This window comes from Mustelus asterias, chromosome 5 (assembly GCF_964213995.1).
Source record: "Mustelus asterias chromosome 5, sMusAst1.hap1.1, whole genome shotgun sequence".
Taxonomy (NCBI): Eukaryota; Metazoa; Chordata; class Chondrichthyes; order Carcharhiniformes; family Triakidae; genus Mustelus; species Mustelus asterias.
The window spans coordinates 90001718-90016016 of record NC_135805.1 but is presented as its reverse complement, the minus strand read 5'-3'; the positions used below and the strand labels follow the sequence as shown (position 1 = coordinate 90016016).

The 14299-nt window shown below is 44.0% G+C and overlaps 1 protein-coding gene across 13 annotated transcripts in view; it reads right to left on the bottom strand.

The window, feature by feature from the left end:
- The window catches only part of dnmt3aa (DNA (cytosine-5-)-methyltransferase 3 alpha a), a 516733-nt gene that overhangs the window by 158043 nt on the left and 344391 nt on the right, over nucleotides 1–14299 (bottom strand). For all 13 annotated transcript variants that reach the window (XR_013497772.1, XR_013497773.1, XM_078213021.1 and 10 more), the window contains one exon: nucleotides 3282–3491. Coding sequence is in view for 11 of the 13 variants with exons in the window: in XM_078213021.1 (XP_078069147.1) it covers nucleotides 3282–3491 (210 nt within the window). In the remaining 2 variants the exon portion in view is untranslated. The remainder of the gene's footprint in view (nucleotides 1–3281; nucleotides 3492–14299) is intronic.

Sequence of the window (14299 nt, the reverse complement as noted above, 5' to 3'; positions counted from 1 at the left end):
TTGCCGAACTCTGCGGGGCTACCTTGTGCACCTGGGCACTGACACCCAACTGCGCTGCTTCTCTGGCAGCCAATTCCATAGAAGTTGCGATCTTCAAAGCAGACTTGAATTCTAAATTCCGTTCAGCTAATGGCCTCCACTAGATGGTTTCATGCAGGAGGCCACAAACCAACCAATCCCGTAAGGCATCCTGGAGTACGCCTCTTAATTAGAGGGTGTGGTCCGCACACAGGATTGGGTTTACTGTCACCTTAAAATCTCCACTAATTCTCACCAAGCCGTCTGATTTCAAGACTGCGACAATTGGGGTGGCCCATTCACTGGTGGTCATTTGTTCCATAGCATCCAGACCCACCAACCATTCCAAATTAACCTCCTTTTTAGGTCTAATGGCATACTGTCCTGGAAATGCCTTTTGACTTTTCGGACAAGCTTGTTACCTCAGCCATAACTTAACCAAGAAGTTTAAAGGCACGTCCGGGACAGTACGCCATTAGACTTTTAGGACAAGCATCTGGCTTCAGCCTTAACTAAATCTCGACACTCTTCATCTCTCCAAGGGTCCCTTGCAAAACACCTTTTACCACATATAGTTGTTATTCTATAAATTGGTCCGTCAACTGTACCTTCACCAGTACACAACCCTCGAGGGCTAACACTTGCTCTGTATATATTCGCAATGTGATCTTGGCAGGTTTTAATGGCAGGGCTTTTAACTTATCCCTTTTTACTGATTCAAGTATCAAGAACACCGCTGCCTCCACATCAACTTCCATTTTCACGGTTTTCCCTTCCAGTTCAGGGAGAACCCAGGAACGATTGGCTTCACCCCGTACCGACAGAATGTTCAACCTGAACTCCTGTTTCTCTGAACTGTCTGCTTCCCCTGCAGACCCAGCTGATTCTCTATCCTCTCCATGGCTGGCAATATGGACCTTTTGTTTTGCCCTTCTAAATGCTTCCTCTTGTTTCCCTCACTCTTGGCTTCGTTGCACCCAGCAATTTTGGGCAATGTGACCAATTCGCTTGTACTTGTGACATTGGGCCTTTCGTGTCCAGTGCTTATAAAATCTGAACCGCTCTGCAATCATCAATGGCTCTGGAATGAAGTGAGCTTCTAACACATCGCAAAACTTTGGTAAGTCTTCTCAGCCAGTTTTTCAGGTTGTACCAAACTTCTTAAAAAAGCGAAGGCCTTGCTCCCCATGATACTTAGGAATGCCAATACAACCAGGTCATTGCCAACCTTGTTGGCCTGCAGATAAACACTGAAGCACGCTGTATAAAGTATCCAGCTCTCTGCCTCTTCTTCGAAGGGTCTATAGCTCCGAATTGGGCTACCATTTTGTTTTGCTGCGGTGGGAAATTTCCCACCACAGGAGTCTAAGCCCGAAGCCTTCTTTCCCACGCTGGCTCCTCCGCTCCCTTTTACTGATAGCACATTCTTCCACCATCACTGTTAGCAGCCCAAGTCCCCACGGATACCGCACCCCACCCCCCCCCTCGCGACGGCTGCTCCCTCGATAACCATGGTTATGTGATGCCAGTGTACCTTTAAGAAGTGTTTTTTTTAAATCATGTTCTCTGCAGTTTATAAGCAGGTTTTGTTTTCATTGTTGCCAAGCTGTCTGCTTAGAGGTCCTTTAATTGCTGCTTCAATGGTTTAAATGGGGTTTTGTTAATTTTTACTCTGGGTCTCAGGTACTTTCTGGGATTTTTTATGACCCTGAATTGTTAGGGGGAAGAATGATTGACAGGTCAGGTGACAGGTGTTCTTTCATTTTCAGTTTTGGGCTGCTGGCTGCTGTTTTAGTTCGAAGGTGTTTGGACATTAGACTGAAAAGCAGTGTTTCTCTCTCCCTGGTATTGTAAATTCTGCTGGATAGCTGGAAGCAGGTCTTCTTGCCTTCCTGGAGTGAGAATTCTGCTGTTGGTGGTTTGCTAGCTAGTAACTAGAGTCTCTCTTTCTCTCCCTGGTGTTTTGGGAAGCTATTCTGACTTCAAGCTCGTCTGTATGTGTATCAAGAGGGCTGCTGGAAGTTACAAGGCTGGGAAGTCAGAGTTTCAATTCTCCAACCAAAGGACTATGTTCCAGCATCACGTGAGTATCCTTGTTTTCTGTGTTAAACCTGTGGTAGAGTTTGTTTATGGGATTTGTTCGGTTGGCTATTAAGCTATTTAGCTATTAAGGTTCACACAATATCATGGTTGTTTTTTTTCTAATTTCTAACTGGTAAAAGTTATTGCTAATTTTCTTTCTCTACATGTTAACTGTATTCTTAAATAAACTTTGTTTGCTAAAAGCTCCCTAGTGGGTCAGTTGAATCATACCTGAAATGAAACATCTCACGCTTACCCGAGCCAAATTCAAATTGCAAAACTTATGATCCAGGCAGACTTCATAAAACACCTTGGGGTTTCTGACCTGAATTATAACAGTTAGTACTCCTTCCCAGCGGTCGACTGTAGCCCAAATCCCCTCAGCAACTGCTTCCCACAACGTTTTCAGCCAGCTCCCTGGTGTTTCCTGCACACACTCAGTCAGTAAGTGACCATTCATTGCCCCTGCCTTCACCAAGTCAGTGCACAAAGATCCCGTGTCTGCACTACACTCACTATTGAAAGTGTTTTTTAAGGTTAAAGACAGTTTTGGGCACACCATCTAGCCTTTGCTGTTTGGCGGCAAGCGGTCAGTGAGTCTGGGGCTGCCCTGCCAGAGTCTGATCTCCACGTCAGTGACTACTGTTGCCTTGGAGGAAGGGGAGCTTGTGATCCGAAAAGGTCTCTCTATGATCCCCACTGGGGATCATGGCCCATTGTTGTAAAGAATGAATGTCGTATAATGATCTCTTAACCAATCGGCACAGGCACCTCACTATGATGCTATTTATCATAGAATCCCTGTAGTGCATAAGGAGGCCATTTGGCCCATCTAGTCTGCAGCGACTATTACCCCAGCTTACCCCATAACCCTGCTTACCTAAGGGTCAATTTAGCATGACCAATCAACCTAACCTTTGGACTGTGGGATGAAACTGGAGCACCCGGAGGAAACCCATGCAGACATGGTGATAACATGCAAACTTCACACTGACAGTAATCCAAGGCTAGAATTGAACCTGGGTCCCTGGCGCTATGAGGCAGCAGTGCGAACCTCTGTGTCACTGTGCCGCCCAAATTTCTGTATATTTTTCTGAATATTAATAATGAGCATGGTGTCGTACGCAGAACTGCCAAACTACCTGACCAATGTATACCAGAAGATAAAACAGTGAACTTACTTCATATTCTGCCTCCTCATCTGTCACCTTGGATGCGGTCTTCTCAGCTGTATCATTTGAAATGACTGTAGGTTCTGGAGTTGGTGCAATGCTGGGAGGTGCTGGATCAGTAGACTGCTGGGAAATGATTGTGCTTGTTTCCTTCTCTTTCTGAACGGGGGTATCTTCCTGTGCACTCATCACAGCTACAAGTTGTGCCCTCTTCTCAGCCTGTGGATAGGAAAGGGCGTATGGGGAAGGAAGGCATAAATTAGAATAGGTATAAATAAGTGAAGGTTTAAATGAATATCTCTAACATGAAGTTTCTTTGTAAAACATAACTATAAATTAAGCCCTTTTAACAATCATACGTTAGTTGGATGTGAGCCTTTGCATTAGATGTATTATCAATTAAATTGTGCATTTTACACATTTTTCAAGCTGTTTTCTTTTTGTAAAAACGAAGCCATGACAAATTAAAGCAGTGATAAAAGCATTTCCCGTGCTTAAAAATATTCATCGGGTTTAATGACGCACTTACAGTTGGAGGTCAATCAGCCACACAGATTGCTAAAACCAATGTTGGATGCCTACAATGTCCCAAAGGTGAGGTTTATTTCATCGGTGGAAAAATGGAAATTAGGCTGAGCAACCCCAGGATGGCATTATGTATCTCCTGGTGGCAAGTTATACAAAGTGTTGCAGAGTTTTGAGAGCATGGAACTTGCCCACCATCTTATCAGGTAATGCTGGATCAGATATGGGGCTGGAAGTCCTAGATTGGAGGTGGGCAGGAACTACAAGTCCCTTTGGCTCCATCCTGTCTCTGGGCTATTTTGGGGGTAGCATGGAGAGGGGGCAGGGTGACAGATTTGCCTGCCCACAGGAGTAGCCAGCCTGAGCTGCAATGCTAACGAAGGGAGGCTGACTGGAATTTTCCAGTGGGTCTCCAGGTTTCCTTAGGTGGTGGGGACCCAGTGCTCCAAGTAGACCCATAGGCCCTCCTTGCCTTCCTGACTGCAGGAACAGCCACAGACTAATAACTTGTAAGCCTCCACCACTCCATCCCATGCACCAGCACTGGCCCGGTTGCAAAGCCAATTTTTAATTTAGATTTGAAGAAGTTAGAGAGTGCCTGCATCTTGAAGTGCTTGCTCTCTTACTTACCTTACACTGCTGCTCTTTTCCTGCTGGAAGGTGTCTGATTGACCCACCAGTTTCAAGAGCCTGCTCACTGTCCTTAATTGGACGGTGAACTTGTCTCTGCAGGTCCCAGTGCCAGATGAAAATCCCAATGAGCAACTGCTTCCTCATCGGGACGGGTTTATCATCTTGAAACAGTCCTGAACCATGTTTCCCACCCCAGATGGGAGAGTGCTGCCCACTGTGATGTGACCATAAGACATAGGAGCAGAAGTAGGCCATTTAGCATATCAAGTCTGCTCCACCATGCTAAAGGCAAAATGCTATGGATACTGGAATTTGAAACAAAAACAGAAAGTGCTGGAAAATCTCAGCAGGTCTGACAGCATCTGTGGGGAGAGAATAGAGCCAATGTTTCGAGTCTAGATGACCCTTCGTCAGAACTCGTCAGCTCTGACGAAGGATCATCTAGACTCGAAATGTTGGTTCTATTCTCTCTCCACAGATGCTGTCAGACCTGCTGAGATTTTCCAGCACTTTCTGCTCCACCATGTATTGGGTATTCAATTTCAACCCAGCCCAATTAGATTCAATAAACTGAGTTTGGGCAATCTCAGTTCCTTTCCTGGAAAGCAGTTAATCTTAATTTAGAACTAACTGGTATCAAATTGCCAGCCTGAGTTGGAGATGACATGATGGCCTGTTAGGGAAAAGTAAATGTCACAATGACAAAGGATGCTCTTTGGAGTTTTGGGTTGATGCCAGCCTCGGCAGAGTAGCTGGATATCAGGGTCAAACCCAAGACTTTCTGGTCTGCGTGACTAAGATGAATTTATTGATGTTATTATGATGGGTATTCAACCACGCTATACTTTTGGGTTCCTATCTATTCCTCAGCACCAACACCCATTGCCACAGTGACTAAAAAAAAATCAGAAAACAAATTCATTCTGGGAGTGAATCTGAAAGCTGAAGTGAAGAAGAACAAATCATTTTCAGGCAGGTGAAAAACAGGGAGATATTCATTAACTATTTTTTGACGTTGGTGTGTTAAAATGGCTGCTGTATAATTACGCAAAATACTCAGTAAATTTGGAAATGAATGTAAAGTAGAAATGGGACTTTACTGAAAAAAGGTAACTTATTTTTAAACTGGCACAATATTTGTAGTGTACATAGTGTGCTGAAATTTATTATTGAATATTTTTAAGGTTTATTTATTGTCACAAGTAGGCTTACATTAACACTGCAATGAAGTTACTGTAAAAATCCCCTAGTTGCCACAGTCCAGCGCCTGTTTGGGTACACTGAGGGAGAATTTAGCATGGCCAATGCACCTAACCAGCACCTCATTTGGACTGTGGAAGGAAACCGGAGAACCCAGAGGAAACCCACGCAGACACGGGAAGAAGGTGCAGACTCCCCGCACAGACAGTGACCCAAGTCGGGAATCAAACCTGGGTCCCTAGCTCTATGAGGCAGCAGTGCTAACTTCTGTGCCGCCCTTTGTTTTAGACTAAGTGAAGCAGTATAATGCAGTATAAAAGTGTTACATACACAAACAATCCATAATATGTACAAGGTTCCCTGCCTTGGGAAACAATATGCTCCGAAGGACTATTCATTAAAGGTAATATTGAAATACCCACCTGCCATACCTACCACTTTCAATCAAATTAAAAAAGAACACATCATCCCACCAACAATTTCTGTTGATTCCCAAGAAAAATATAGTAAATACAGGAATGGCCCACAGTCCCGCTGCTGTATTTTATTGTGATTTTACATTGGGTGTATTTTATTATTTTTTGATATGTTTCATAAGATCCAAATTTTAGAAATGCCAAGATTTCTCTTTATTTGAAGCCTGTTTTTATGTAAGTGCCAATTGGTGAGCAGACAGCATACAGACCACCACCTGTTTTCCTTCACTGATGCACATGCAAGAACATTTTGCACTCTTCAATTTTTTTTTCATCCTGTCCTGTAGGCACCAACTCAGGCTAGGTTAAGGTTCATTGAATACTGCCACACTCTGGTACCTTACCAAAGTAACTACTCTTCATCCATGAGCTTAGACAGTTAGAGTTGGCAGGATGTTTGACTGTGAAGGGTGTCTGGGTTGAGCAAGATCCTAACCTTCAACATCCACACTTTCCAACACAAGTCACTGGACAGAAAGTTTTGCCACTCTGCAGTTCAACATCATAGAATCATCATAGAAACCCTACAGTACAGAAAGAGGCCATTCGGCCCATCGAGTCTGCACCGACCACAATCCCACCCAGGCCCCACCCCCATATCCCTACATATTTTACCCACTAATCCCTCGAACCTATGCATCTCAGGACACTAAGGGGCAATTTTAGCATGGCCAATCAAGCTAACCCGCACATCTTTGGACTGTGGGAGGAAACCGGAGCACCCGGAGGAAACCCACGCAAACACGAGGAGAATGTGCAAACTCCACACAGACAGTGACCCAAGCCGGGAAGCGAACCCAGGTCCCTGGAGCTGTGGAGCAGCAGTGCTAACCACTGTGCTACCGTGCCGCCCATGTACCAGCTTAGACCGGCAAGGTTAGCCCCTAACCAAAGATGAAATCTGAAACCTTCTGGCTGGTATGTCTTCAATTAAATTTACTTAAATCAGCCACTGGCAAAATTAAATCATAACATTTTATGATGCAATGGCAAAAGGAGGATTACTCTCGAACTAGGTGCTTGATATAATTAGCTGCTTATTCACTGAGTAAAAGGAGGAATCTGAAGCCAGTCTTTCTTTAACGTAGTTTTATTCACACAACCCAGGGAATACAGGCCCAGATTTCCTTTTCCTTTCCCCACACAGGTGGAATCCAGTTTTTCTTTATACTTAAGAATAATGCCCTAACCTTTCTCCAATTAGTAACAGCTGCCCTCACAACTAGAGCATGCATTTCATTATGACAGGATTGTAACATTAACAGTGTCAATCCTAAAAATGAGACCATATTTGATATTATTATTGGGCACTAAATGTCATTCAATTAGGCCAAAGAGGTTATCATCGCAAAATAGACATTTATGTCCACATAGAGCTTCCTATTAAGAATGGAAAACATTCATCTAAATAACAGTATGAGGGGTAGTTGTGGATATGACTTCAGACTTCTGTTTTATTCTTTGGTAGAGAAGCCAGTGAACAATTGATCAATGTTAAAAAATTCCACATGGAAAAAAATATGATTGAATAATCATTTGTAAAGTTTGGGAATAAAAGGAGCTGTTTGATAATGTTGTTTCTGCCCTTAAAGGAAAAGTTCAAAGTTTATTTATTGATCACAATTAGGCTAACATTAACACTGCAATGAAGTTACCATGATAATCCCCTAGTTGCCACACTCCGGCACCTGTTCGGGTACACTGAGGGAGAATTTAGCATGGCCAATGCACCTAACCAACATGTCTTTCGGACTGTGGGAGGAAACCAGAGCACCCAGAGGAAACCCACACAGACACGGGGAGACTGTGCAAACTACAAACTGGCAGTGACCCAAGCCGGGAATCGAACCTGGGTCCCTGGCACTGTGAGGCAGCTGTGCTAACCGTTGTGCTGCCCCCCTTTAACCATAGACTGCATAGTTACGGCCCTATTTAGGTTGGACAAGGAACTATAATTTCTCAATTATTCTAAATATTTATCACAGTCCAAAATCTGCAATATAAAATATATTTACCAGAATAATTGATGAACTAGATGACTTCTGTAGGCCAATGGACAATTATTTCAACAAAACACCCTACACGCTCTCTTTTGATGTATCTTCATGTCCAAACTAAATAACCCCGAGCTTTTCCAATGTATGTTTTTATCCGTTTCCCAAGTGGCCCATTTCCTTAGAAAATTGCACACCTTATTTCTTCTGTGATTTAATGCTTTGCCGATTACATACTGAGATGATGTGTGACATTCTTCCACTTGTGGAATTGTAGAAGCTAGAATCCCTACAGTGCAGAGGAAGGCCATTTGGCCCATCGAGTCTGCACCGACTCTCCAACAGAGCATCTTACCCAGGGCCCACTGCCCCACCCTATCCCCGTAACCCTGTGTGTTTACCCCGTTTATCCCCCTAACCTACACATTTTTGAACACTAAGGGGCAATTTAGGATGGCCAGTCCACCTAACCTGCACATCTTTGGACTGATGTCTTCTTTCCAAAATAAGAACAGAAAATACTGGAAACATTCAGCTGATTAGGCAGCATCTGTGGAGGGAGAAACAGTTAACGTTTCAGGTTGATTACCTTTCTTCAGAATTGTTTCACTCTCCAACGGGTTATGTCAAACCTGCTGAGTAATTCCAGCATTTTCTGCCTTTATTTCACATTTTCAAAATCTGCAATAGTTTCCTTCTATGGATGCTTATTTTCTGTTTTTTTCTCATATATTCCACTTCCATATTAATGTGCCGACTTTTAAGCTTCAGTTCTGATGAAGGGAAATCTTGTCTGTTCTTTCCATAAATGCTGCCTAACCTGCAAAGTGTCACCAACACTTTGATCTTAATCAAGATTATTTGACTGATGCCAATGAAAGACATTAAAATGCCATGTACAGAAACTATGTACAAAAAATTCAGATCCTCATACTTTGTCACTCAAATCTTGTGCCGACTGACATATAGAATGTCTCTTATCTCACATTTTAGTTTTGGTATTCTGCTAGAAATATTGAAAATTCATGTCGGCAATTCTTCAGATGCTGTGACTATTAATCTAAGGACTGAACAGAAGTAGAAATGCAATTTTTAAAGAAGTATTTGTATTCGCAATGAGAGCTTTAATTATTTATATTTGTTTATGTGATGGGGTCATCCAGCAATTTGGCTTCAATTCAACATTTCTCCACCCAAAGTCATTCTGACCACCAGATATCCAGAGATCTGCCTTTTGCATGGTGGTGGTAGTTGGAAGGTTGGATGCAGATATTTTGTCCCATGAGGTAAATTGTGACGCAACCTACATTAATAGTGTGGCAGAGTCAACCATATGATGCCCTCTTTCAGATCAATTACTACATGAGTTTAATTATATAATCCCACAATTTATATGGAATATTCATGGACAAAAATTAGTATTGCAGAGCCATGGAGAGAGTTAATGATTAATATGAATATTAAGGCACGATGGATTTCAAAAAGATTGTCATTCTGTTCTTAATGCTAATGAACAAATGACCCATGCCTCATAACTGGATTACATAAATTTACTGGTCCTGGTCCATCACAATCTCTTTTGCTCCAGTCCAGGAGACGCCCTGCTCTTGGTGGTCCATTGCCAGGTCTTCTTTGGCTGGCCCCATTTTCTCCTTCCATCTGGTGGTGTCCATTCTACTGTCATTTCAGGAAGCCAAATACATATCCTGCCAGCCCCAGTCACGACGGCCCACAAGTGCCTCTGTCTCTATTCTTCATTTTTGATGCTGTCTCTCCATGTGGTTCCCAGGATCTTACGTCGGTTATGCTGGTGAAAGATGCCCATCTTACCGCACACCTTTGGTATTGTCTCACTGGCACAGATTGTGATTGGTACTACAATAGACATGTAGGCAGATCATGCCAATCCTGGAAAATTATGTGTGGGCCTAAAAACAGGTTTTGCATCCGCCATCAAACAGTTTGCAATTGTTCCGGTCCCTGGCTACTGGTGCAAATCGAATCTCGCCCAAATAGGGCACGAAGCCAATTAGCATATTTAAAGCAGTTTTATGCAGCAGGGGGCACTTCTGACACTTATTTTTTGGGAAAATTCTGCCCGTAGAGTCACAGCTTCACGGCTGTGTTGATGGTGTTAGATGCCCAAACCATGTAGGAAGACTGATGCTACTTTGCTGATTCCTGTATGGACTTTGATTATTTCTAAATTAGTCTCTCTGGAGATGTTGCTTCCCAGATAGGGGAAGTGGTCAACCTCCTTGATATTCTGTTGTCCAATGATGATGGAAGGGCCCTGTTGCCATTCAGTCATCACTGTTTTGTCTTCTCGCAGTTCCTCCATAAATCAACCTTGGTACTGCTGCTCTTGACACTAATGGTCATGACTTGGATTACGCATGATTCTCTGGTCAACGAGGTGATGTCATCTGCGACATTCGTGCATCAAACGGTGGTGTTGACACCGGATTCAAAACTCTGCACCCACCATCAGCTTCCTCACGATGAAATCAATAACCAAGAAGAAAAGGAATGGGGAGAGTATGCAGCCTTGCTGCACTCCTGTGATGATGCTGAATGAGCCCATAGTCCCCATGCGGGTCTTGACGCAGCAGCTACGAGGCTCTGAAGATGTTAATAAACTGCTCCCGGATGCCGCACTGTCTCGCAATGTACCACAGTGATCTCTGATGGACACTCTCAAAAGCTTTTTTGAGATAAATGAAGTCGATAGCAAGTAGCAATATTCTAGGCTCTGTTCAATGATGTTCCAGCTATTTGGAAACCTGCCAGGTCTTCATGAAGGATACTATCTATTTCTGCTTTCAATCTGTTGACGAGTACCATGTTGAAGAGCTTGCCAGGTACTGACATCAGAGTTATGTCCCTCCAGATGTTGCAGGCACAGAGGTTCCCTTTATTTGATAGCTTGATGATTATTCCTCCCCTCCAGTCATCTGAGATGTTCTCCAGAGACCAAATCTTGTTGAACAGATCCATTAAGATGGTTTTCTTGCCATCTTCCAATAGCTTTGCTGATATCCCATCAGTCTGAGGTACCTTGCTATTCTTCAGGCTCTTGCTGGCTCTTTGGATCTCTGACCTTGCGATTTCTCCTAGGTTGACATTCAGCTGCTGAGCTGTCATCAAACTCAAACATGGAACTGGGTTTGGGATGAGGATCTCTTGAAAGTTTCCACCCACCTGGCTTCCTGCTCCCTGTCCTTCAATCACATCCCATTTCTCTGTTGCAAATGGCCATTGTGACTTTGTGCTTGTTGTCTTCTTCAGCTTCAGGTTGATCTTGCTGAACACAAGGCGGTGGCCCAATCCTACATCAGCATCTCGACACCTTGTTGGGATGTCCTCCATTTGATGCTGATGCATATATAATCAATTTTATTCTGGGTGTTACCTGCTGGAGACCTCCATGTCTTTTTATGCATGTCCTCGTGTTTGAAGATGGTATTTCCAATGCTGTTGTTGCAGGAGGCGAGGAGATACTCACCATTTCCACTGAACATGCTTGCTGATCTATGGGACCCTGGCTCTGTTTAGTCCTTGAGGTCACCGATTGGTAGCTTGATATCGCAGCTGGGTGCTTCATCCAGTGTGACCTGCAATTATTGGTTGAGTTCATCTTTCTCCTGTGTGTCTGCCTATTGGTGCTTAAACTGCATGACAGTGACTTTGGTATGCCTTGTGTGGGACCTGGTGGTGATGATGCAATGGTTTACTGGCTTCCACCCAACCTGGCACAGTGGTTAGCACTGCTGCCTCACAGCGCCAGGGACCTGGGTTTGATTCCCGGCTTGAGTCACTGTCTGTGTGAAGTTTGAAAGTTCTCCATGGGTTTCTTCCAGGTGCTCCAGTTTCCTCCCACAGTCCAAAGACGTGCTGGTTAGGTGCATTGGCCATGCTAAATTCTCCCTCAGTGTACTCGAACAGGTGCCGGAATGTGGCGACTAGGGGATTTTCACAGTAACTTCATTGCAGTTGTAAACCTACTTGTGACACTAATAAATAAACTTTAAACTAATGCTTGTGCTGAGCATCTTTTGAGTATAAAGCCAACTCCATGGTTGTGGTGTTCTTTTGGTCCATAGTACAGAATCATTGCACCCTCACCATTGATTTGTCCTTGTCTTGTCTACAGTATCTCACTGAGGCCTAAGATGCCAAATCGATAAATTCTCAACTCTTGCAGCACCTGGGACATCTTCCCCCATGGGAAGAGTGTTCGGATGTTCCAGCTGCCGATTCTGGTGATAGTTTTGATGTTGAAGATTGGATTTGTCATGGATTGGACTTCCTTTCAGCTTTCATCCAGTCCCAACATACGTATATCTTAAGATGTGCTGGCCTTTATTTGCCTCCGTTTGCTGGTACGGTTACTTCCTGTTGTTTCTGCAGCAGAGCTGCATCATCTAGGCAGGTGAAGAGTATTCCATCACATTCCTGATCTGTACCTTGTAGCTGGTGGACAGGCTTTGGGGAGTCAAGAAGTGACTTATTTGCTGCAAAATCCCCAGCCTTTGACCCGCTCTGGTAGTCACAGCGTTTATATGGCGGGTCTAGTTCACTTTCTGGTCACTGGTGACCCCCCGGAAGTTGGCAATGGAGGAACACCAAGAAGTAAGAGATGATGAAGACGCACCATCGTTTAATTTCACATTCAAAGCCACAAGCTCAGATGCTGACGTAGCTTGCATCTTAGAGGGTAAATCAGGGACATGATCTGCTTGGCGTGAGACACCCAGCATTAGTGTGATGTAAGCAGACCATGAGGATACGGCAGGTGCCAGATCATTGAGGGTAAGGTCGCAACAGTTTTTGCTACAGAGGACTCAGGTGAAGACCTGGGGCAACCTACAGAAAAGCGCTGAGGGTATGCAAAGCAAAACGCTTATTGCATTGTGAAACCTGCCAGAATGCCTATGCTTAATGTCAAGGAGCACAGATGAACTGAACATTAACTCCATACAGAGATTTTACAAAGACCTTCAAGTCCATCATTTCCAAGCATGCAAGTAGTGGCCAGCTCTACAACTTTGGACCCAAACATGATCTGTATCTGATAGGACCTCAGACTGCTGACATGCAAGTTCAGCTTGCTGCCACACAAGTTTACACTACAGCCATCGTGGCTGTGGATTAGTCTCTAAAAGGGTGCATGATGTCACAGCGGTCTAGCTATAGATGAATGTATGGATTAGGAATTGGTAATTCGACCACTTGAGCCTGCTCTGCCACTCATAAGGAGCATGGCTGATCTGATTGTGGCCTCACCTGATAATTTTGACCCTCTTGTTAGTCAAGAATCTATCTATCTCTGCCTTAGAAATATTTAATGACCCTGCCTCCATCGCGCTCTGACGCCCTCCAACAAATTACTGGAATTGCTGGGGGAGTGACAGTGGTTGCGTGGATCATAAAGCTGCTGAAGAACACAGCATTCGTCCTCTCACCCCAACATTACTGTTCCTTTTGTCTCTCAGCCAGCCGGTCTCTGACAAGATACTGCAGCCTTAACTGGGCCTACTGGCTCCACAGTTGCTCAAGGTCATCCTCCAAGGTCATCTTCACTCTCCCCCATTTAAAGCCATCAGCTTTCTTTTTTTTTACTCCATTCTTAAAGTTACAAAGCGGATACACAAGGTGGACCGGGCAAGCGCGAATCCATCTCCTTGTTGGCTCCAAAATCCAAATTCAAATTGAATCCAATTTATAGTCCCCACAAGAGAGACATGCAAGATCCCAGCTGACAAGATCAGGCATTGCACCTGACCTTGGGCTTGATCTGACGCTGGATCTTAACAAAAGGCCGAGAAGCAAAAAAATCTTCAGCTCATCCATGCCTGCCACAAGACAACTTATCATCTATTGTGGTGGGATTCGAGCCTGAAACCCCACATTGCTCTAGGTTTGTGGTTTACCTGTTCAGTGACCTACACCACTAGACCACAGGAGGACCTCAGCCATTACTGTGTAGGAGCACCAGGACAGTAACATACATGGAAGACAGACACCAGGGGAATGCAGAGTGATGATTAATTGACTTTTGTGCACGATATGATACCATTTCATTTATAAATATGCTGCGTTTTTGGGTTGGTTCTTATTCATTTTTGCACTGGGGTCAAGCAGATGCTGTGATGGTCAGTACAGAGGGAAGGTGTATGGGATGTATGGGATTGGGGGT